General features: G+C 41.7%; 4 protein-coding genes and 1 long non-coding RNA gene across 5 annotated transcripts; 2 read left to right on the forward strand and 3 right to left on the reverse strand.

The window, feature by feature from the left end:
- Positions 1–491: 491 nt before the first annotated feature.
- On the reverse strand, positions 492–5,977 carry rprd1b (regulation of nuclear pre-mRNA domain containing 1B). The gene is made up of 8 exons (XM_005941151.3): positions 5,600–5,977; positions 5,277–5,500; positions 4,261–4,390; positions 3,784–3,917; positions 3,171–3,289; positions 2,900–3,026; positions 1,880–2,055; positions 492–1,245 (listed from the first exon to the last, which is right to left on the reverse strand). The coding sequence occupies exons 2-8, from the start codon at positions 5,425–5,427 to the stop codon at positions 1,096–1,098; spliced, it is 987 nt and encodes a 328-aa protein (XP_005941213.1). The 5' UTR covers positions 5,428–5,500; positions 5,600–5,977; the 3' UTR covers positions 492–1,095.
- Positions 5,978–8,181: 2,204 nt separating this feature from the next.
- LOC102311332 (taste receptor type 1 member 1) lies at positions 8,182–12,039 on the forward strand. The gene is made up of 6 exons (XM_005941198.3): positions 8,182–8,392; positions 8,499–8,826; positions 8,932–9,690; positions 9,773–9,991; positions 10,283–10,403; positions 11,073–12,039. The coding sequence occupies exons 1-6, from the start codon at positions 8,211–8,213 to the stop codon at positions 11,993–11,995; spliced, it is 2,532 nt and encodes an 843-aa protein (XP_005941260.1). The 5' UTR covers positions 8,182–8,210; the 3' UTR covers positions 11,996–12,039.
- A 2,284-nt stretch (positions 12,040–14,323) lies between these two features.
- her12 (hairy-related 12) lies at positions 14,324–15,551 on the reverse strand. The gene is made up of 2 exons (XM_005941152.2): positions 15,347–15,551; positions 14,324–15,262 (listed from the first exon to the last, which is right to left on the reverse strand). Exons 1-2 carry the CDS (start codon positions 15,413–15,415, stop codon positions 14,855–14,857), a joined length of 477 nt encoding a protein of 158 aa, XP_005941214.1. The 5' UTR covers positions 15,416–15,551; the 3' UTR covers positions 14,324–14,854.
- Positions 15,552–19,567: 4,016 nt separating this feature from the next.
- Positions 19,568–21,074, reverse strand: LOC102299329 (transcription factor HES-5). The gene is made up of 2 exons (XM_005941153.3): positions 20,863–21,074; positions 19,568–20,744 (listed from the first exon to the last, which is right to left on the reverse strand). The coding sequence occupies exons 1-2, from the start codon at positions 21,022–21,024 to the stop codon at positions 20,304–20,306; spliced, it is 603 nt and encodes a 200-aa protein (XP_005941215.1). The 5' UTR covers positions 21,025–21,074; the 3' UTR covers positions 19,568–20,303.
- A 1,063-nt stretch (positions 21,075–22,137) lies between these two features.
- On the forward strand, positions 22,138–24,079 carry LOC102299630. Its single transcript, XR_316972.3, has 2 exons — positions 22,138–23,150; positions 23,423–24,079. It is a non-coding gene; the product is annotated as an uncharacterized LOC102299630 (long non-coding RNA).
- The last annotated feature ends 270 nt before the right edge of the window (positions 24,080–24,349 follow it).

The following is a 24,349-nucleotide window of genomic DNA, read 5'->3' on the forward strand; positions in this document are numbered from 1 at the left end:
GTTGTGATCAGTATATCAGCAAATGTCGTTTTCTGACTCGTTTATCTTGACACTTCTTTTAATAACGGCTCAATCCTCCTGATGTCTTCATTTATTTTTATTTTTGCCTTCTTATCAATTACCTTTTCGAAAGATACAGCAATAGTATTTTTAGTTTTAGCATTTAGATGATCTTTTTTCAAACGTGCAGGATTTCATTAGCAAAACTCAAACTGTGCCTCTTTTCCACTAACGAACATAATGAGCTTCATCATATTTCAAATGAAAACATGACAACAGTTCTTTTGAACCTTGTGCACCTTTGTATCAAAATAAGGAAAATCCTTACATACAGGAAAATAAAAAGTCCCTTGTCTTTAAAATTGCTGCCTGAATGATTGTATCCCACAAATCCCATTTTTCAGACTCTACCAAGTGTTACTTTAATGAAAGCGCTGTGTGTGGCGTCCGGTGAAACAACCAAAAAAGCAACACATACTGAAGTGGCCTGATAACTATACAAACACACACTTACACACCGTAAATCAACAATCTCTCTAATTTGTCGATAAAAACCAAGCAAATAAAAGTCAAAAAGTAAACCTAATGAATGGTACATCCTCTTCACAGTGTAGCCACAGCCTTTAGGAATTAAGAGAGCGGACAGACAGCCTTTGCTCACTGAATCCGAACTATAACTTACAGCCAGATGCTTCGACTGACATGTCCTGATAACCAGGTTTACGTCTAAGCTCCTCTTCCTAAATCACTGAAACTTCCAGCATTTAAAACAAAATAAAAGCAACAGGAAACTTGTTCCAAGCTGGTGAAGTGGAATCCTTGACGATCGAGAGGGTACGGGGGAAAAAAACTAACAAAATAAACAGGCTGACAGAGTCTTTATTCTCCTCTGCAGAGCATTCTCATTTTACCAAAAGCCTTCCTCGTCCTCGTCCTGCAGGTTTGAGTTAGCAGGTGGGCTGGCGACTGTTAAGAGGATTGACCACACGTGTCCTCTGGCTGGAGACACAGTTGGGAGTATTTCTGTAAATCCAACGTGGAGCTGAGATTGGCTGGGGAGGAGCATACGGGAGACTTCGTCGAGGCAAAGGGTTCTCAATCGGTGGAGAAGAGGTCGCCTGCTGAGGGGAGCGGGGCCAGACCCCCAGTTACGTTGGGCAGCAGCGAAAGGTCAGGGAGACTCTGGATGTGTGACTTGAGCTCCTTCCTCACCTGAGTCACTCTCGCCAGTTTCTGCTTATACTCCTACCGAAAAAATGACGACACGCACAGGTATGAGCAAATTACATCTTTTTTTAATATGAAAACATGTGAGGCAGGAAACAGAAGAGCAAGGCAGTAAAGAAGGGAGATGACCTCTAAAGCTGGATGCACCAAAATGTCAGTAATAAACGTCAAAATTGTATTTAAACATCCAAGAATAAACGTCTGCCAACTGTGATAACCAGATCTGCTTTTTACAGTGTGCTGACCTTCTGACCTCTTTTATTTCTTGCCATGTCAGACATGCTCCCAGCTATGTGGGCATGTTTTTAGCCAATGAGTGCTTTCAGGGCTGAAGCATTAGCTGTAAACTGCTTCTAAACTTCTAAACAGCAGAAATAAACATGTTTGCAGCTGTTTTTATCTCCTCAGCTAATCTGAGTCACTGAACATGACCTCAAAAAGATCGGGGTGTTGTTACCTTTAGGTATTTTTCCTGCAGTTATCTGTGAAATAATATGGCATGCTGTATGGTAACTGCTATAATGAGTTCAGACATCTGTACTTAACTCTACACAAGTGTATTACAGGTTTTGCAGCTCCCTTTATTAATGAGACAAACACAATCATTCAAACATCCTTTTCTAATGGCTGTTGCGTCTGTCAAGTGCCTTACCTCCAGTTTCTTCTCTCTCTCCATGAGTGCCTCCTTCTGGCTGCTGATGTATTCAGTGAGCATACGTGCTAACTGCCGCCGGTCCTCCAGCTCTGCGGCCAGGCGCCCGTTATATTCTGCCAGCAGCAAGCAGGCTTCATCCACAGTTTTTGAGAGCTTGTCTGCGGCTTCTTTGTCTAGAGTTGAGCCAAAGTGTGTTGTTAATCTCAGAGCCTTAATTTAAACTGAGGTTACTTCAGATAAACACGCTCCTCTACATGCAGTACTTGATTGCTGTATATATGTTCTGTCCTAACATTTATTGATTGAGTGCGAGTCTTTTTGGAAGGAACAATTCTATCACACTGAAAGCAGAGATAAAACAATCTAAGCTCAAGCTCTACAAAAAGATCTCCTGAGGCTGCTCTCTCCTTAGCTTTCTGTGGTCAGTGTGGTACACACCATAGAAGACACCTGTGATGCTAATTACAGGGCACAATCTAGTTTACCTTGGCTCTTTTCCACTAGTACCGGTACCTACTCGGATCAACTCAACTGTACTCTACTTGTTTTGTCTCATTTTTCATTATAATCAACTACCATCTAATGTGGATGGGATCATTACAGCAATTTGGCTGAAACTGCACGGTTTAAAGAAAGTCTGTTTTGAATTTTGTGAAGGAGTCACTCTCATGACTCACCGAGTGACACCACTGACTTGCCAATTGGCAGCATGCCGTCTGTTAGCATGACATTTTTGGATCGATTCAGCTCGCTTGGTACCAGGTCCTACTATCAAAAACCATAAAAGCCGAGTCGAATTGAGCTCAGTAGGCACTAATGGAATCAGTCTTTTCTAGGGGTACCATCTGAACGACAATTTAAAAGCAATGTCTGATTTTCTTGAAGTTTTTTGTTTTAGTGTTATTACTTATCTCAGTTTCAAGTTATTATTTTAGTGACCACTGTAGGTTGTTCTTTCTTTGACAGAAGGTTACCAACAATTTTGTCCAAAACCGAGCTGAGCTGTCCAAGCCTTACCTGTGATCTTCTCCAGCAGGGAAACATCCTGGACTTCCTGCGGCAGCGAGGCAATCTTCTGACGAACAGCTGCGTCACCTGATGCAGCGTTCTCTAAGTCCTGCAGGGCTTTTACCAGCTCCTCTGTCTGCACGTGTGCCAGAGTGTGTTTAAAGACAGGAGACAAGGGAAAAAAAGGAAGTGGGGGAAACGGTAATAAGAGATCAGTAAGGAGGCCAGTCAAAAATACCACCATTTTAACATTATCTGGATTAAACGTTGGCATCTTCACCAGCTGAGTTGCCGTGGAATCTGCGTTGCGAGGAGAAGTGTGGCTTCTATAGTCGTTGTCATCATCGTCCTCATCTTCCTGGATCTTTTGATAGCTTCTTTTCACTGGCTTTTTTTCTTCTGCAGAGTGAAGTTTGGAGATAACAGAACAGAAAAGCCACATCATGAGGTCACTAATGTGTTTCCTTTAACACCTATGATGGCATACTGATGTCGACAGGATAAACTCGAAAATGTATTTACTGTTAGATAACATTTTGGGTACTTGAACACTGCTCTTTCTGTTGTTCTGTGATACAAACTCAGTAAAAACCTGCCATTTACCTGCAAATGCAGGTGTGTCGACACACATGTTGTTAACAGTGAAAAAGTGAAAAGAAAGGCTTCCTGTTTGGAGAATTATTCAGTCGTAATCAGTGTATTTACTCAGACGCAGCCCACTGATACAGTCACCTCATAAATCATGACAGCTCTCTAACAAACGTCCACAAAATGTGACTTCTTTCAGCATTGGTGATCCCGGCCATGGTTTTAAAGTGAAATGCTGTGATGTCAAACGCATCGTATACATTTACATACACCTGTGACAACATGTTATGTAATAGTCATCTAACCTGAAGGCCTGGGGCTGTTTGAGTCTTCTATGGCGAGTTTGAGCTGCTGGATGAAGTCGCTTCTGTAGAGGTTCCTCTCCTTCCAGATGTTCAGCAGTCTTTCCATGTGCTTTTTACAGTTCTCGTCTGCATCACTGCAGGGCGACGAGAGGAGCAACAGATTTCAGCAGACAATAAGGGAGTAACGAGTTACATAAAAATTTTAAATTTAAAGACACACAGGAAGGCTATAAAAAGATCAAAGCACATCCAGAGTTTTTATGACATATTTTCTAAAAAACAAAAGATAACGGGGGCTGCAGACGTCCAGATAGGATCTGCTGTGCTTAATAGATAAGCAAAAACACAAAACAAAATTCAAACAAATGACTTCCCATGCATCTACTTCCCCACACAGACTCACACACATTTACTACATTCAGGAGAGTCTAATTTGGAGCCGACTTAGAGAACACGGTGGTCACCATTAAAATATACCTGGCAACATGGGAGCAGGCATCGACGAGCACAGACTCAAAGTCTTTGGTGAACTCGGGGCCTTTCTTCTTGCTGTTCTGGATGACATCATTAGCCAGATACAGGAATGTCAGCTTCCTGCTGCTTTTAGCTGCAAGATACATGAAAAATATCTCATTTTAAACATTAGCTTTAACAAAATTAACAAGGAAAATTCACAGAGTGATTATCAGTTTCTCACATTCAAATTATTTTGAGTTTGAGTTGCAGTTTGAGTTTTAATTGGCATATTTTCCCTTCATCATGCCCATCTCCTTTACTTACTGCATAAGAATGAGGAAAAATACACTGTTAGTCGCAATAAAACTGGATTTACTAGTATTTCTATTCTTTCACACCCACGTAAGCTGACCATCTATAAGGTCTTAGGGCAGGGGTGTCAAACATAAAGCCCAAGGACCAGAATCAGCCTAGCACAGATTCCAATTCAGCCCACTAAACAGCTTTGGAAAATGTAGAAAGGTGCATAAATTTTGGATTACAGCTTTTCCTACTGAGAAAGACCTCCCCCTTGACTGTTCATACTGCACCAAAGTAATTAAGCAACAGATAAACAATTAACTGAGAGAAAAATAGTTTTTTTCCCCCCTACAATGCAGTATAACAGTTTATGTTTTTGGGTTTGTTTGTTTTTTACAATAGGTCCACAGTTTTAAGAAAGGCTATTTCCTATTAACAAAAACAAAAACAAAAAACAAAAACAAAACAGTACAGGACAGACTGGGCTGTAAGATACCAGAAGTCATCCTACACATTTATTTCCTGAAACTAAAATAATGTCATGGATTAAATGCACAGTTAAACTTCTTTGCACTGACAGAAAGGGGCTTTGCAGTGTGTTGTACGTGGCTCACAGCGTAAAATGAGTTTACAGTCTGTGTAAAGTGTCCTTTACTTGTTAGTTACCGGCTCTCTCTTTGGCTGCAACATACACACAAATGTGTGGGGGTTTTTTCAGGAGGGCAGTCAGGTCTCACCTTTTTTCAGCTCTCTGTGCCACACTTTGACGATGAGGGCCGAGTGTTTGCGGTGGTGGATGATCCACAGAGACAGAGTCTGGACGCTCTGCTGCGAGCTGCTCAGCTCCGACAGCTTCTTCTCCAGGGCGGACTCAGAGAAGGACGACATGCCGGTGAGTAAGTGGGCGCTTCCCTTGTGACCGGACCGACTCCGACCAGCGTTAACGCGACTGAGCCCCGAGCTATTTTGGAGAGACTCGCACTGTCATCAAAACTGAAGTTGTGCTGCTAACTTACTGACAAGTAGCATCAAACTGTTTCCCGCTCCTCCCAAACGTTACCTTAGCTCCCAGCTTCCTGAATTATCGACCAAATCCGCTAAAGCAAGCCTGCGATGAAGATGAGCTCCTTTATCAGCAGCTGCTTCTTCACTCAGTCCAGTGTTTGTTTACAGCACCAGCTAACGTTAGCCAACCGAGCTAAGCAGCCATCTGCAGAGCAGTGCAGCCCTGTGCTAGCCTGCTCTCCAAACAGACTCTGGATACACAGAACTTCTGTAACAAGCCCGATTAATACGTGTCAACCCACCAGCATAAAAAACCCAACGACGAAGCGCTAACGGCGAAACTCACACTTTGGCTTTGGTCGCCTAACTCATCAAAAAGACTTCTTTCAAAAAATGGCAGCTTGCACTTTCACCTCGATGTTCGCGTCGCATGGTAGTGACGCAAGCAGACCAGGCATCACCATCATCATCTTTATCCGGGGATGAAGGCTATTTTGTTCATATCGCAACTGCTTAAATAACACAGATTTTTTTAAAGACAGTCAGTATCATCTATAATTTCACGAGAATTTTGGGAAATATATCTCAGTATTTTTGATGATTTAGACTATATATGTATATACTAGAACATGTAATAAGGCTACAAGGCTAAAAGTAATTCACTAAAGTTTTGTATTTTTGTTTATTTTTCACTGCAGTTCAAATGCATTAAAACATGCAATTTTACACTATCAGATCAATATTTTTGATTAGATTGATAGGCCAAAAACAACGGGAAGAGGAGAAGATGATTGGAGCTTTAGTTATAGGCCAAGCAGCCCATTGTTTTGCTATGTTATGTCCAAAATGCCTCTCTTCAAATTTTCAGTTTGACCGGCTGATCTTTTAAAAGCTGTAAGACCCGAACACTTATGTTTTATTGCTCCAGTTCAACACAAAGACATTAAAAACAGTTGTTATATAGGAATATAGTTAAATGTTGTACTTTTCTTTCTTTGTGTACCAAATGATTAATCAAAACGTTGCCCAACTTCAGTCTATGCTTAGCTGTTTGCAATTCACTTTGTGTAATGTTATAATATTAAAGAAGCATAAGAGTACATTAATAATGGCTGCTTTACACGTTTTTGGAAGGCTGAGAGGAAGAATTACACAGAGAGGAGTCACGTTGGTAAAGGTCAGAGTCTTACTCATAAACCTTTTGTCATGAGTAGATTTTTCTTGTGACTGTTTTCAAGCTATGATTGCTTTAACTTGGATCTATTACTCATGCAGCTCTGTTATTAATCTGACTGCAATATGTCATCAAAGGACAAAACAGAGAGAATTTATCCAACTTCCTTGCTCATACGGACATATTAAGAAATACCTTTCTGTTAAAAGTCTGCATATTGTGTGCATGCCATCAAATCTTTGTGTTTGTACAGGCATTTGAATTTACATGGCTATTTGACTGCATAATACAGCGGATAATAAAATGCACCGTATTCCTGTTAAAACAATGGTTTTTCCCTGGATCTAAGCAAATTACATGTTAGTACAACAGGTGTGTTTGACAAAATACAGGTCAAATATCAACCAAAATGCAAATTCTGGCACACCTGTACAGCCCTCATGAAGGATTTGCACATTACAAAATAAGTGTAGCTAATAAGACTAGTGTAACATGTAACATTATATACATTTAGAAATTCGTTATTTGTTTTTTTATTTGCTTTTAAAGCACCCTTGAGTGTTTTGAAAGAGCCAATTAATAAAATGTATTACTATTGTTGTTGTTGTTATTATTATTATTAGTGGTAGTATTGTTAGTATTATTATTATTATTGGCTTTTACATTTTCTAAAATGTCCTTCTGAGTAGGACATCACTTTCAAATTATGCCTTTACAAGCTAACCTCCTGAGACCCTGAATCCTCATCTGGTGTCATTAAATTTTGGCTTTCAGCATCTTATACTTGATTCTGCTCAATAAACTGTTTTTATATTATATTTATTAAACATTGATGACTTTATTTTTCATTCTATTTTTTTAAGGAAAAATACTTTCTCTTCAAAGTAGATTCTTAGTTTTTGTGCTGACTCAGACACACTTTTGAGACACATTATTTCTATGTAAAGTTTAACAGATATTTTCTGTTTTATGGGCAGCTTCTTTTTACTAAACACACATCTTGTGGAATTTAACAAAAATAATATCATAAAATGTACTTACAAAAAGTATCCAGCAGCATCAGGTTAACATTTAACTCCCAAAACCTGTAATGTTGCCTTCATTTGTTGATAAATTCACTTTGTATCTATGTACGTAATGTATGTACATCACACTGAAATTGCAATATCATCTATAAGATTAAGATTTAAAATCCTTGAAAGCAAAGTCTTATATTGGAAAAGACTATCAGCCCTAATAAATGTGTTAAAAAGTGAATCTGCACTCACTCCATGTTAGTGGTCAAAGATTTATGAAAAAATCACTGCCTCTTCATGACTTTCATTTATGCAAATCATTTCAACGGGAGGAAAACTCTAATGACACCAACAAATTCCACATGCAAAGTACCTTCACTCAGTAAACACTTTTAAGAAGAGTTCCTGATCTGTTTTTGCACAACACACTGAGCTTCCACATGCAGATGTGCATAAGCTGACGCTAAAATACGAGCATGTCTGCTACTGTGCTGCTTTCCTTGGGCTGGTTAGTGCTGCAGTCAGCTGATGGGAATCTAGATCACACCACTCACAGCCAGGGGATGTATCTGCAGGGGGACTTCTCCTTCGCTGGACTCTTTCCTCTCTTCTACACTAATGGGCTGAGTGGTTTGCCTGCTCTGGTTCCATGCAGAGAGTGAGTGTTTCTGTTTTATTAGAAACCTGATAGATGCATTTCACTTGTGGACCAGTTAATATTGTCAGTTTTTTCAAACTTAACCCTCTTTTTTTTTCTTCTCCAGAGGCAGGCCCAACAAACATGGTTTTCATCTGTTGCAAGCTATGAGATTTGCTGTGGAAGAAATCAACAGCAAAACAGGGGTGCTTTCTCTCCTACCAGGAGTGAAACTCGGCTACCAGATGTACGATATTTGCTCAGTACCGGCCAGTATCCTGGCCACCCTGGACCTGCTCGACCAACAGTACAGGAACATTTCTACACCTGGGGCACAGAACAACACAGCCCTTAATTCCAGTGATGCTCAAACAGCTGTGGCTGTGATTGGGCCGGACAGCAGCAGCAAGTCTTTCACCCCTGCTGCTTTACTGGGGACCTCTCTTGTACCACAGGTAAGTTAATATTTGGAAGTCTTTGCTCGTGTCCATGAATTATTTTATATTCCACATTCACATCTTAAAAGAAACTCATTGCTCATTGCTCATTGCTCATTGTAGATCTCTTATGAAGCATCAAGTGAGCAGCTGAGCAACAAGATATACTATCCATCTTTTTTCCGGACAATTTCCAGTGACAAGAACCAGGTAGCTGCTATGATCCAACTCCTGGTTCGTTTCAACTGGACCTGGATCGCTCTCTTAGGCAGTGACAATGACTATGGGCTTCAGGCCATGAAGAGTCTGTCCCAACAAGCATCCAGCTACGGCATCTGCATCGCCTACCAAGGAGTCATCCCCTCAGCCACAGATGAAACAGTCCAGATCATGAGGAACATGGTAACGGACATACTGACAACCCACGTCAATACCATTGTGGTCTTCTCCAGCAAGACGAAACTCAGTGGCTTCTTCCCATTTGTACTCGAGCGCAACATAACAGATAAAGTGTGGATCGGGACGGAGGACTGGTCAGTGGCAACTCTTATATCAGGCATAAGTGGAATCAACACAATCGGTACTGTGATCGGTGTGGCCGTCAAACCTATATCCATTCCCGGATTTGAGGAGTTTGAGAAAAAGATAGTCGAGGCTTCAATGCAACGCGCCAACGCTAATGTTACCATGAGCTATGGAAATGACTGCCTACAGAGCACAGACCTGTACAGCCTCGCCAGAAATAATTACTCTCTGGAGGAATATGACATCGCCTCTGCCTTCAATGTGTATAAAGCTGTGTATGCTTTGGCTCATGCTCTGCACAGTACACTTGGTTGTGATGCCGAAAAGTGCAACAAGAGAACCGTGCATCCATGGGAGGTGAGTTGATTTAAACTGATGTTTTGGTTTGGTTTGATTTGGGTTTATTCTTTACATAATTCTCATTTTCTGTCCTCCCCAGCTTTTTCAGCAGCTAAAGCATGTGCGATTTTCCCTGGAGAACACCTCTGTGTACTTTGATGCAAATGGAGATCCACCCACAGGATATGATATTGTTACCTGGATTTGGAGGGGCACTGACTGGTCCCTGAGAGTAGTGGGCTCCTTTACCCCAGACCCAATTACACTGACAATTGATGCAGATCAAATTGAGTGGTGCGGAAAAGAAGGTTCAAGAGCAGTAAGAGCAACATGGTGTTTGGATTTGTTTTATAGTTTAAAAAAAATTAAATATTACAAAAAGACCCACAGAAAATTAACCCTAACCCTAAAAATGATCATTTTCATTTCTCATTTAAAAAGGTTAAACAAATATGCTTTTGATGTTGTGGTTTATGTGCATCTGTTGTATAGCATTTATTTCTTCTGTTATTCTCTGCTCTCCCTTCCAACCAAGAGCTAGATCTATTAGAGATGACCTGTTTAAATAAAAGCTAATCTATAATATGTCTTTTTCTTTGACTGTGTATAGGTGCCACTGTCCATCTGTTCACCACCCTGCCCAACAGGCCACAAGAAGTTGCTGACAGGGCAGCATAAGTGCTGCTTCGACTGCCAGGCCTGTCCTGCTGCCACATTCCTCAATAAAAGTGGTAAACAAAGAAAAAGGAAAAAGGAGCAGAGATAAATAGAAAACAGAGAGGCGGGCGGTGGAAAAGGGTTTCCTTGATCACATATTATCTCTATGTAGCAAAATGAGACTGAAAAGTGAATCTGAGATTTTATGATCTCATAACAAAGATTATATAAAATCGATCTTTTTATTATAAAAGCCAGTAATAAATATGTGTCGTTTATCGGCATCGTCAGAGGTGCTGATTGTATGTAATGCAAATAGAAATCCCCCAAAATCATAAAGATATCCAAGAAATAAAAGTTAAGTTGTTGTGCTCCAGAACTCAATATGTGTTGTTGTGCTCCAGAACTCAATATAGAGTTCAGCTATTTGTTCACTTCCAGTGAACAAAGTGATCCACGTTGCAACAGAGCGCCATTACATTGTTGTGTGTAAAATTGTCCAATAGGTGGTGCTGAATGCACATTCTGACGCTGGAGCCAAACGACCTAAAAAAACAAAACAAGGGCCACAATGTTGAATAATAACAAATCACATATTATATGATTTCCAGCAAATGCTGTGTGTTTGACTTTAAGTTTCAGACTTGGGCTGGTGAATCTGAGCTCAACCAACAGTGGACACAACTGCTGTCCAGCTTTTATATCCCAGGTTTTCTTCAAGCTGTGCTTTTTCTCTTCCTTAGATCCTGTAATTTGCCAGCCGTGTCTGCCAGAGCAGTGGGCGCCCCCGAGCAGTGAGCAGTGCCTGAACAGGACTGTCCTGCTGCTGGAATGGGACGCCCCTCTCTCCATTGCCCTGCTCTTCTTTTTTGCCACCTGCCTTCTCATGATCTTTGGCACTGCAATAATCCTCCTGCTCAACCTGAACACACCCGTGGCCAAGTCTGCCGGGGGCCGCACCTGCCTCCTGATGCTGGCAGCCCTGACTGCAGCCACCATAAGCTCTTTGTGCCACTTTGGCCAGCCATCGCCTCTGGCCTGCATCTTCAAGCAGTCCCTATTCATGGACAGCTTCACTGTGTGCCTGGCCTGCATCACTATGCGTGCCCTTCAGGTTGTCTGCATTTTTAAATTTGCATCCAAGCTGCCGCCAGCCTATGACAAGTGGGCAAAAAAACACGGGCCAGAGTTCACAATTTTCCTAGTGTCTGCCATCATGCTGATCATTTCCGTGCTCCGTGTGGCCCTCGACACCCCCAGGCCTTCCATGGATCTTGAATTCTACGAAGATCGCATCGTGCTCGAGTGCAGCAAGACCCTCTCGGTCGGCTCTGGTGTTGAACTTGCTTATGTGTCCATGGTCAGTGTTCTCTGCTTCACTTTCAGTTACATGGGCAAAGACCTGCCAGCCAATTACAACGAGGCCAAGTGCGTGACCTTCAGCCTCATGGTGTACATGATCTCCTGGATCAGCTTCTTCACCCTCTACCTCATCAGCAGAGATTCGTTCACCATGGCCGCACAAGTGTTTGCCACACTCTTCAGTGTCCTAGCCTTCCTCGGAGGATACTTTGTACCCAAAATTTATATTATTGTGCTGAGACCGCAAATGAACACAACTGCACATTTCCAGAATTGTATTCAAATGTATACCATGAAAAAATGAGTAGTGTGGTGATTTCATTACATTAACAGCACTTATATTCAAGGCAGCGCAAAATAATAGCTTTAAATGCATTTTATTTAAAGAATGTTTATCTTGTGAGTGTATTTGTGTGTTATTAGATTGTGCATTCTTTTGCTTAGATGTCCTATAATTTAATTTCAGTGTAATTTAATTGTCAAGTTCAAGTTTCAAGTGAGTCAATAGCAAAAAGCAGCTGGTTACAGAATAAAAGTTTGTTACAGCAAGTTGCAGAATGATACAACAACTGATTGCATGTCAAAAAAATCCCTAACTGCTTTGTCTCTCTCTCTCTCTCTCTCTCTCTCTCTCTCACACACACACACACACACACACACACACACCCACACACACACACACACACACACACACACACACACACACACACACACACACACACACACACACACACACACACTGCTGCTGTTAGCTGTTGTTTGAGAGGATAGATGAAAAGGCCTTTTGTGGCTGGGAGGTCAGCGCTATTGACCAGTAGATGTGTGAGTAGAGTCGGAGGTTGGCTTTCCCACAGTCTCTCTGTCCACTCACAGGCTAATACCCTCGGTCAACAATCGAAGTGTGCCATGGGTGAACAAGCAGGAGTTTTATTGTCTGTACACAAAGAAAAGGCGCGAGAATAAAAATTCAGGAATTTCATTTCAACATCGCCCAACATACAAACTATCCATTTGAATCCATGCAAAGGCACGTTTACACCTCTACCTGCAAACTGCTGTGGCCAACGTTTCACTGTGCTCTTGGCCGTGTTTGTCTTTCGTTACACTAAAATCAGCAAACCATTAAAGTCACCCGAATACCAGCAGAGTCGAGGTTTCATTTGGGATGTGGCTATCCACACATTAATGATATTTTGCCATGAAGTCAAAGGGACAAAAATGTGCACAAAAAAACTATGTAGATCATTGTGGTGTGAAAACTAAGAATTTGCCTTTTCCACACTAGCAATTAAATCTATAATAACATGTTTTCTTTCAGCATCTTTTCCCCTGACACCACCAGTGCAATGATGCATCCTGTTTAATTATTCCCTGGGTGCATATCAGGAGCTTTTGCCCACGTTCCCCAGAGTAAATGCAGGCTGAGATAAGCAGCAGCTCCTGATAAGAGATGGACGGCACTCCATTCTCAGTCTGGAATGGTTTTATCTCCACTGAGCCAGCCTCTGATTGCTTCACTTCTCAGTTATTGATACATCTTCATCTGACACAAACCCCAATACGGCTTAATTAATGTGCCTTTGTCATGCTAATGACACGCTATAAAGTGAAGAGCAGCTTCAGAGCTGATAGTGTCATCCAAAATGAATCTGATCGCTTCACCTACACACCCACGTCTCCATGCATCACCAACCACGCCTCCTTTCACTACATCACAACCTGTGGGGGGAGATAACAAAGTTAGCACCTCTGAGATTTAAACAGAGAGATGTGAATGAAATGCTTGAACAACAAAACCACCAAGACTAAAAATCATCCACAGTTAACATAAAATGTTCACATAAGAACATGAGCGTCCTTTTTTTATTTTAGGGAAGAAATTATTTGATAAAATACTAAAATAAAATAGAGGTAGCAGCAAACAGTGGCTTTGATTTTTCATTTCCAAGCATTACACTGTGCTGTTAGGAATACTGAGTGTTGGAAGCATGAATTTACAGTAAAACACAAGCTAGGAAAATGCTATTGCGATCTATACTTGATTATAAGTAAGTATATGTGTACACGTGTGAGTAATTGTGAATACAATATGTAGGCCATAAATCTGGGCACTGTGGAGAATGTGTGATTGTTTTACTTAGTAGCATGGGGGACTGCTTTAGTTTCTAACATGCCAAGGTCAGCTGATTGTTTATTGTGCCTTTGCATTGCAAATAAAATACATCTTGTCGTGTGTAACTGACAAGATGCTGGCTGCAAATGCCAGCAACTAGATGCAATTTGCTGGATTTTTTAATGTGTTTTTCTGTTCACGTTGCTTAGCATAAATCAAAGAAATCCTATCACATTTCCTGATTATGAAATCTATGAAAATGTGTGTACAGCAGTGTTGTCAAAACCCATTTTAAGTTTGCTGTTTAGATATGTACAGACCCAAACATCCTTATATCTGTTGCCTTGTAGATCAAACCATTAATGACCATCCCTACATTCATTGTTGAAAAGAGGTGTTAAAATAAAAATGCACTAAAAGAGGCAAAAATAAAGTGGTATTTTTTAATATATATATATATAGTACCAATGTGGACTTTTTTCATGAAATATATATAAATGTAAAAGAAGTCAGCAAGCATTTTTAATGATTGTTTCTTTTTATTTTTAATTGTCGTACAAATGTTAGGAATGAGTTTTAAGAACCTTTACACAATAGCAGAACAGCAATATAAACATCTCAGTACAACATGTTAAAAATATAAACCCATCTACACGCAAAACACACGCTTTGTAATCATACTGACACATCGAGTTTGGCATAGATACATCAAAACAGATGAGAAATATTCTCCACAGCAGCTGTCCATAAACACAGTATGGCAGACACATATACAGTAACATCGAGTAGTCCAAAGATAAAACTCCACTGGAGTAAACAACAAAACTATCAATACTCAAAATCAAAATCAACCTCCAGCTTTAAACGCAAAGGGAAAGTACGTATTAAGAGTCACAGCGGGATCTTCAGCTACGTGACAGCCGGTGCTTTTACTTGTCCATCAATGTGATGAGACGCTAAGGAAACCCATCAGGAATGAGCAGGCTGGAAAAATATATTTCCTACATAGTGAGGGAGAGTTCAGCACCCCTCATGTCTCAGTCTCTGCCTCTACCAAGGCCTCCACACGGGGCCTCTGCTCCCGCTGTCCTGCACTGTGGTGGGCCTGAGTGTGAAGCAGACTGGGGAGGAGCTGCTGGCTGTCTGGGCTTGAAGGAGTTTCTGGTCTTGCTGCTGCTGGAGTCCCTGCAGAGGGGCGAGAGAAGCCTCTGAGCCAGCTGAAAGGAAGTGCACAGGGTCCCTCCAGCACTGAGAGTAGGCCTGGTTGTAGTCACTCTGACAGAGGCCTGTCTGCAGCTGCTGCCTCAGGAAGCTCACAGTCATCTCCAAGATGTCAGCCTTCTCTAGCTTGGAGTTGGGCTCTTGCTTGTGAAACTCCTTCTCCAGAATGACTTTCAGCTGCTCGATGCAGCTGTTGATGCGATCCCTGCGCATTTTCTCCACAATGGGTTTCCTCATCTGAGAAGGAGAAGGCAGACAAGTAAGTTCACGTTTCAAGTCAGCAATGCACAAGCCAATCTAAAAATCTCCTGTGGTACTCACTTTAATGTTATCCTTCTCAGAGATCCTGATGTGGTGAACAGAGGAGTAGTTTGTTGAGTAAGGAGCCATGTCTCTGCAGAGGTGAAGTGAGCAGTGATGTCTCTGGAGGAGCCGCTCCTCATTTTATACTGGGAGATTAGCATAACAAAGTCATGTGGCTGAGGCAGGGCTGGGGTTCCCACACTCTGACCAGTGGGACTCCCAACAACAACAATGGAGGAGATGTCAATAACTCAGAGAGCATTTATCTCTGCTGGGCATGTTTCCCAAGATAAGCAACAGGCAATTAAGAGTTAATCAGAAGTGCTATCTCCGAATTTACATCAGCTGGATTGATCAGATTTTTTTTCTGTTTTTTAATTCTGATCAGAGGGAGTAAAATACACAAAAGAGAGAATCTCTCCAGGGGGAGGGGGTGACTGCAGTTAAGGACCAAATGAGTTACTGCAATAAAACAATATAAATGCCCCTTCAAAGAACACTTGAGCACTTTACTGCTCAGATAGCAAAGTGTGGAGAGGACAGAAAATGTTGTTTTTGGAATAATAAAGGCCTCGGGTATGACTCCAGGCAGTCCCATCAAAGTTGAGGACAGGACAATCAAAGAAGTCTTAGATGAAACTTATTCGTCTACCACCTGTTGCTTTTCCAACTCCGCCCCACTCAAGCCTTGACATTAAGGTTTCCCACGGGGATCGCGAGTGAGGGAAAGCTTCAGCAGTGTATCTCGCACATATTCAAAGCTACAGACGACCCAGGTGTGAAAGGAGGTGAGTGGCGTAATTTGTCTGGCCCGAGCCGGGCCGACCAACGCGTGCGCTTCAAAATGCCCAACATGCGATTTTTTTGCGCTTGTGTTGACGCACAGCGTGAGGCGTTTACTCAGCCTCTTGTTCCTCTTATTAAAGACAAACAGGGGCGGGAGCGCATATTAGCCATGTTTATATTTGCCCCCATATAGAAAGACAAACAAAGAAAGACCCAAAAGTGCCACCCTGCTGGAGAGAGTCACCGAGTCATGAATTTATTACGAAACTAATAAATTTAGCATATTTTGCAGATATCTTTATTACTGGTCATGACTTCTTCTGAAAAATTGTTGGCAGCCTTTAGTCAAAAGTCCTTGCCTCGCTTCCCCCGAGGGTCTGCAGACTCTGCTGTAAATGAACTGTGTCAAATTAGTGTCAAGTTAATGGCATTATGAGCGGGGCTGGCAGTGTGCCTCTGAGGGCCTCCATCATTGGCTGGCCCCAGATGTGAAGCTGGCCTTGTGGGCGCAGTGTGAGTAGTCCCATCTCCCCAGTTTCCCACCAGCCCCCAACATCAGGCTAAATGGGCTCCAAAAGCCATGCCGCTCCTCCACGCTCCGAGGAATGTTAATTGATCTTTTGTTGCAGCTCAAACAGAAACTCTGTGTCCTGGTCCATCTGGGAAAAATCAAGTCAACTGGCTTCACTGCCTGTCTGTATGGAGGTTTTGGTCTGTGCTTTCAGTTACCCATGTATAGTGCTGATAGAAGAACTAAAGGTTTCATCACAAAGGAAGAACTGCAGAGATGCAGTACTGTTAAAAGTCTTGGGCCGCCCCTTGATTTCTTTAGACTTTGCTTCCGAGGAGCCAGACCTTTTCTTTGTAATATTTCAAAGTGTCAATAGTTCTCCAGGCTCTCTGAAGGTTTTGGGACGTGCATCTTTGTAACCAATTTTGTTTTTGATTCTTGTTTGTTTGTTAAGCTAAACTATGAGTCATTTAATAATAAAAAAGCCCCTAATTCAAGTGATGAACCAGTGTTGTGTCTACACATAAAAGACACAACACTGGCACAACACATAGGCACTTTGTTACTAGGAGCCTGTTGCAAAAACATATAATATAATATAATTTAAACCTACTTCTTTATTGAAATGTATGAAAATTGCTAAAAATAACACAGCTTGAGAGTCATAAAATAGTATATTTACACGAACAAGGTGATTCCCAAAGAGGTCTTAGTAGCCAACTTTGCATATCTCTACCCATTTTGAAGTGTGTCTCTGCAGTGTCTTTACATCTATTTACATCAGGTGTACAGTATCTGAAAGTCATGGCTTTAAGAAATAGGAGAAATTTAAGAAAAGCTTTAACACCAGATCTGATGGATGTATCTGTACCTTCAGTTGATTCATCTACTATTCATAAGCCTCATCAGAAGTGGTCTCAGTGGAAGGTTGGTCATAAAGAGGGGAAACAGAGAGAAGGCTGAGGTATGAAAAATTACACCAGAACTGGACTGAAAGTCAGACACAACAGGTCTGGTAGAGTGATGAATTCAAAGTCGACATTTATAGTTTGAGTCATGATCAATGTGTACAGAGGAGGTAAGGAGAGGGGTAAAGCTGGGTGAGCATACAGCCATCTGTGCAGTCAGGTGGTGGTGTTTGAGAGCTTGTCAAAACTGATGAAATTATGAACACAGAAAAGTTCAGGCTGTGTTGTCACACCAAATATTGGAACTCACTAGATTATACAATTGTCTGTTTTTGTCTTATACACTATATTTCCATTTCTTCTTGCACATTTTTCAATGCCCATATTTCCCATTTTCATAGAAAAATCTAAAATAAATAAATGAGGGGAGTCTCAAGACTTTTGTACAGCAGTGAGTCCAGTCAGTGGCAGCATCCCCACCACAAGTCATGTAAAAGCAGCATCGGCACAGTAGAAAATGCTCAAAAAGTGCTACAGGTATTGAACAATAATTCACAATAAATCTGATATGAGAGAGATTAAAGCAGGTAAAAAAGTAAATCTCGGATCTCTGGAGGTAATGAGATGCCCTGTTTTTTCTCTCTCTCTTTCTCCTCTTACATCTGTGTGGCCCATATCAGCAGTACTACTTAAAACTGTTGTCATTACTGAAAAATCAAAAAAAATCCAGTAACTTTCAATGAGCCCAGCGCTTTTTAAATCTCTTTTTTTCTCTTTGTCATCATGTCAGTGCGAAGTTCTCCTCCTTTGGAAGTTGGTGTGCACTACATGGCTGCTGGGGGTCTTTGTCTACAAGTGTGTGGGAAGACGAGTCCCCCTCCCACCAGCCGCCTGAGAGCGCTGAATTTATGCCATAAAGTCTCGGCCATTGCTCAGACCTGCGGCGGCACAGAGCTGCTTCCCGTCAGCCATCTCTCTGTGAGTGTGGTATCTCCCGTTTCCCACACTCTGCGCCTATTCACTGGTCCCAAGATGGGAACAATAGAAGTGTGTCTTGTTACACATCACATTAGCTATGGTGTTTGATCTCCTGTTGAAGGGGGGGGGCAGCTTCAGCCAGACCATCTGGCCTGGCAAACTAGACCCTGAGAAAGTCCCACATTCTCCACAACTTCAGCGCACACAAATAATTGTGAAAGACTTTTGTGGCACTTGAGAGATAACTCAAGCACTGCACAACATACCAAGACAATCACAACAGAGAAAAGCGGCATATGTGGCCTGCTGGGGCGTCTACATACTGATTTTTGATTTTTTTTAAGCACCTGTTGATGATTACCAGGTCGGATAAGATGACATGTTAATGATACCTGTGGTAAATCTCAAATCAAAATTTAGCTAAACAAGACACTTTCCTGAATCAGTAAATTAACATTAACGATTCAAACTCTTTAGTTGCATTCTGCTCAAATTACTGTCACTTAAACTGACTTGAAAATGTAGTCATTTTGTAAGAATTATAATTTAATTTAAGCACTTGTAGAGTGCCACCATTCAGCTCCACCAGACCTGTGCAAACAGATGTATTATACACCTGGCACTATGGCAAGAAAAAAAGACAGACTTGTACATTTTAATCGGCATCACTCTTTAAATGGTGAAAACTTGCGTCTAGTTGGAGTTTCTGTTATATCGCCATTTTATTTTCCCCATTTCCTAAGTCTTTACAATGTTTAGAAGGTTTGTAGTGATGTAAGTGACTAATTACTGGAGCCATAGATGCATAAATGGTGATCAAACCACCAAATATTTAGCACTAACCTAATGAATCTTTACAAGAACCAGAGCTCAATTCTTACACTGAACTAAAGCTGCTGTCAGTTCTAGTATGACTGGATTTAAGTTTTTAGTCCCCCACTCCACCAGCTCCCTTCTCTGTCTCTCACTTTGGTGTACAGAAATGAATCAATCAGTAATAAGTCAAGACATATTTAGCACTGTAGTTTTCTTTAAAAGAAAGCACATTGCGATTACTTATATTTGCAGAACTTCATCAGAAGTTTCTCATTTATTTTTTTTTCAATATCAAACTCCTCAAGGAAGCAATAAATCAGATTCTTTTTACAAAGATTGATATCAGCGCAAAAGGCCTTTATAAAAGGCATTGTTATGAAGATTTTAAAAATCCATTATGAACATTACAAGTGGACAGGTAATGGTTACAGTATCAGTATCCTTCATACACAGGCCAAATGATGGTTACAAATAGAACAAAGTATAATCGTTATAAGATTTACAGTACAGATGGATCCATGGGATCTCTCTATGGCTTGTTTTTGATTCATCAACAGCAAACTGATGAAACACGTCAATCAGTGACACTCAGCATCAGGGACAAACAGTAAACACATCGATCAGTGTCTCGGACACTTAAATAGTTTCAAACCAACGTGGTTAATATAATTCAATGATGTTTGCAAAACAAACAAAAAGTCAGGAGCAGTTTTCCCACAGGGACAATTAACGCATTCACAGAATGAGCACTCCAAATAATAAAGCGTGTATCATATATAATACACTAAATCATTTCAGTCCTTCCAAAGGAGTACCGGCACATCGTGCTGATTTCACCACAAAATAAAACACTTGACAGTATTGAATCTTCTGCTAAAGCAGAAGAAAGCAGACTTCTCTATAAGTCCTTAACTCTCTGTCCATGACGTTCACAGACGTAGTTCTCTCTCGGTTCACAGGTGATCCCGCCTCCATGTTACCAGGGCCTCCACAGAGCACAGCTGACCTGGCTTACGCCCTTGCTGGAGCTGACCTGATGGAGTGGGGAGCCAGGAGGGGAGGGGAGGTTGCAGGGACTGTGACTGGTCCCGCTGGACGCCTGCAGGCCGTGAAAGTGGCTGAGTAGCAGCCTGTGGGCTTGAGTCTGGACCTGGCAGTGGGACAGGAAGCTGACAGCCTCCTGCACGCAGTGGGAGTAACCGTCGCTAGCCACCATCGGGCTAGAGGTCAAGCCGGCCTGCTTCTGCTGCTGGTGCCAGTTTCTCAGATATGACACAGCCATCTCCAGGATGTCAGCCTTCTCCTGCTTGGAGTCAGGCTGCTGCCTGAGGAACTCGGGCCCCAGCAGGGATTTCAGCTGCTCGATGCTGGTGTTGATGCGATCTCTGCGTAGTTTCTCTACCATTGGCTTTCTCAGCTGAAGAAAAGAAGGAGGAAAAAAAAAGGTATTTTAGTCAAATTGAACATTGCTTTTAATTGAATTATTTGTACCAACACAAATCCAGTTATGAGACTTTTCTGAAAAAAGTATTTACCTTGTGAGCAGGGGTCAGGTGTTCCTTGTTTGCTTGTCCAAAAACAGAGGGAGCCATTGCTGTGGAGTCAGGGTCTCTACTCGGGTTGAAGAGCTGGTTGGATCTGAGCTGCGTTCTCCTCTCCTCTGCCACTGCCCTGTATTTATACACCCAAATCTCCATATGAATGTGTGAGTCTTAGGCTTGATGGAGTTTCTCACAGTCCCCGGGCCAATGGGAGTGCTGGGAAGGGCTTTGAGGAAAGCAGGGCTGCCACATGCTCAATGAAGTGTTTATAGCCGTGGGGACAATGAGTGTGTCTCTGGGGAGCAGGTGGAGGAATAGACTGCAAGAGAAAGCCCGGGGTGGAGTGGGCAGAGGGAGGGGGGCTGAGTGGGGGTAGATGGGAGACTGACCCGGTGCTTGTGCTGATATGGGAAAGTGGTGACCCCAGAGGGAAGCATGCCGCTGTCTCATGTCATCTTCGCCGCCACGTAATTGAAGACAAAGTGCCTCTGCCACCAGGCACACGTGGGTGTTACAGAGGGCCAAGCATTAGAGAAAGACCAACATGCAGCCACTTCCACCAGTGTGAAATGGCAGACTTTCAGAGCTGTGCAACAGGTTGAGGTTCCTCAAAGATTCAAAGAGAAAGAAAGCAACAGATTTGCAAATCAAAACTATTCTGCTGAAAAAGAAAAGAGAATATTTAGACTATGAATATTTAACCCTTTTTTCAGATAATCTGATTAAACTGTTATATGTTTATAAGGTGTTTCCTCATTCAAGGTTTAGTACAATCCTTGAGAGACAGCTGTATAATCTGACCAAATCACTCTCACAATATCCAGCCCTGATGAAGCTGAAGTATTAGTGATTAATCGCAGCTAATTTTCATTACGTTCACCAATCTCAAGCATTTTCATAGAGATTTGTGTGACATCTAAAGACTGTAGAGCTGATGCAAAGTGTACTCTCTCAGTTACAAAAAAGTGCTGCCATTCAAAATTTGCCTGTTATAACTCATTAGCGACACGTTTGGTTTTCAGTTTGTCAGCTTTAATCTGATGAACGTGATTAGAGCTGTGTGTGAATTGTAAAGTGCTTCAGCTTTAAGCTTTCACGCTCCCAGCACATGCTGACACATCAGGCAACCCCCCACAAACTCATGCAGACAGCCACACTCTCATTCACTTTCCCTACCCCACACACCCACACAGCTGGCTGACCTGCCAGCGGCATGCTGGCCACGTCTCAGTCACACGCTCCCTTCCTGCCTGTGTGGAACGTGGGAGCCGCTGTGGTCCCAGGCTTCCCACACTTCAGTGTTTAATGACTCTGAGGCCGCCTGCACAAAGGAAGTGTGCCCCATTGCACAAAGATTGAGTGACCAACCCCCCCTTCGAGCCCCACTAACAACACATGCACGCACACACCCAGGAAAACAGAGCTGTCAACAGGGCTTCCAGGCACACCATCTGGATGGATTGTATGCCATTGTCGGCCGATCAAGCGCGGGAGATGTTTACCGTGAGAATTGGAGAGGCTGAAATAGAGACAGAAAGTTAAATAAGAAGAATAGGGAGTGTGTGTGTGGAGGGTGGGAAACTTTCTGGATAGGATGATGAACTTTTTTTAAGAATCTGTGAATAAAAAGGTGCAAAACTCTTACACTGTTTGACACGAAAAGTTTAAGAAATTGAGAAAAAAGTGAAAACCACTTCACTTTCTCAGCTTGTTGCAACAGAAAAGGGATTATTCTATATTAAAGACTAATATAACAGGTACTAACAACACTTAGATGCAGATCCAGTCTGTGATGATGCTTTTTGTTGCCCTCACATAGATACATTTTTGGAAATGTGATCTAAATATTTAGGTTGCCTATCTGGAAACTCTGCCCACCAATGGACGTCTTTCTCCTCCAGGAAGAACGTCCTCAGACAGATGTTGTCCTCCACGTTCCCACCACATATCATCCCAGTGGAAACAATAACAAGGAAATCTCCCTCAACAAGGGGCAAGCAATGGGCCCCTCCCACCTGTTTGTTTGGATTGGGGCCATTGTACCCCAATGAATTCAACTAATTCATTCACATCCTATTGTCATAATGCTGCTTTGTGATTGGCCAAACACTGTGAGAACCAACATCACATTAAATCAGTGGGAAAGTTGGCATAAGTATATAAATGAGGGAGGTCTCTGTGGGTAAAATCATAACCCTGAACGTTTTCTTGTAACCCACACGGGCCTGGACTCACGGGACGCCATCCGACTGCATATTCGCCATGAGGGATCAACACACAACGTAAGCTCGAATACAAGAAACTTCATTGTAGATCATCCTAGGCTTGATCCTAGTTTTGAACAGGCATCACAGCAATGTTTCTTCCACTATCTGTGAATTTGACTCAAAAGTGATTGAAAGTTTTTCCTTTTTTTTTTAAATGTTGAATGAATGTTACCAAAACCATTTCTACATGTGCCGTCAATATTTATGCATGCTGGTATTTTCTCCTGGAAACAACCCAATTCTCTGCATCTACCATTAATTTGATGTTTCTCCATCTCCTTCCACAGCCTGTGTAAGATGATGATTTTGGAAAGGAAGTGCACAGACAGAGCAGTGAGGCTCCGCTCCACGTTAGAGAGCCATCTAAGCACTGGAATGAGCAGCTCTGACGTGTGGGACAAGACTGTCTCCTTTTTCACAGTGAAGAAGGCCTTCATTTTCCATAATGGCTACACCAAATCCTCCAGAGAGGCCATGAGGCTGTTCCCCTCACCTTCTGAGGATGTGTCGCCTTTGTGTTGCCAGTAAGAAGTGCACCGAAAGAGGGTTGAAATACGAAGAGGAAAACAAAATCTAGGCATTTTTATAAACTTTTTTCTCCAAATGTCTTCTTAAGCACAAATGGTGGAAAAGATGGGAGTTCTCATTAACTGTGACTACCTGCACCGTGATCCTATTGGTCATTGCACAGGCCCTAGAAATGTGCATGTTATGCCTTAAATCTAAGTACTTCTTAGAACTTTAAGATCATGTTATTACAGTTTTATTAAACTGAAAGTCATATTCCTTTGTTTAAAGGGTAAAAGTTAATTTTATGCCAATGCATATTTTGTAAATGTTTAAGATTTTGTCAGTCATGTATAAAATTTGTTGCTGAAAGCCATAAGTGAAAAGTGCAATGTGCTTTCCTGTGCAATTTTAAGTAAAATGACATGTTTTCCCATCATGTGCTGCTTGTTTTGTTTTCTAACAAAATGGATTAAATATATACATTTCTTTATTTTGTTTGCTCCGGCACTTTCAAAATGTAAATGATTAAATTATGATTGTGTGTTGAGCCTCGAAAGGTTCGACTTCCATATCTTGCACTTTAGTGTCATAATCAATGTCACCCTCTAGTGTGCATTAATGCAACAACACTTCACATGTGATCAACAATTATTCAACCATGAATTCTCAGAGCTCTGCTTTAAAGCTGCAAACTTTTATAAAAG

Source organism: Haplochromis burtoni, unplaced genomic scaffold (genome assembly GCF_018398535.1).
Source record: "Haplochromis burtoni strain Fernald_Lab_line unplaced genomic scaffold, NCSU_Asbu1 Contig_60, whole genome shotgun sequence".
NCBI classification, from domain to species: domain Eukaryota; kingdom Metazoa; phylum Chordata; class Actinopteri; order Cichliformes; family Cichlidae; genus Haplochromis; species Haplochromis burtoni.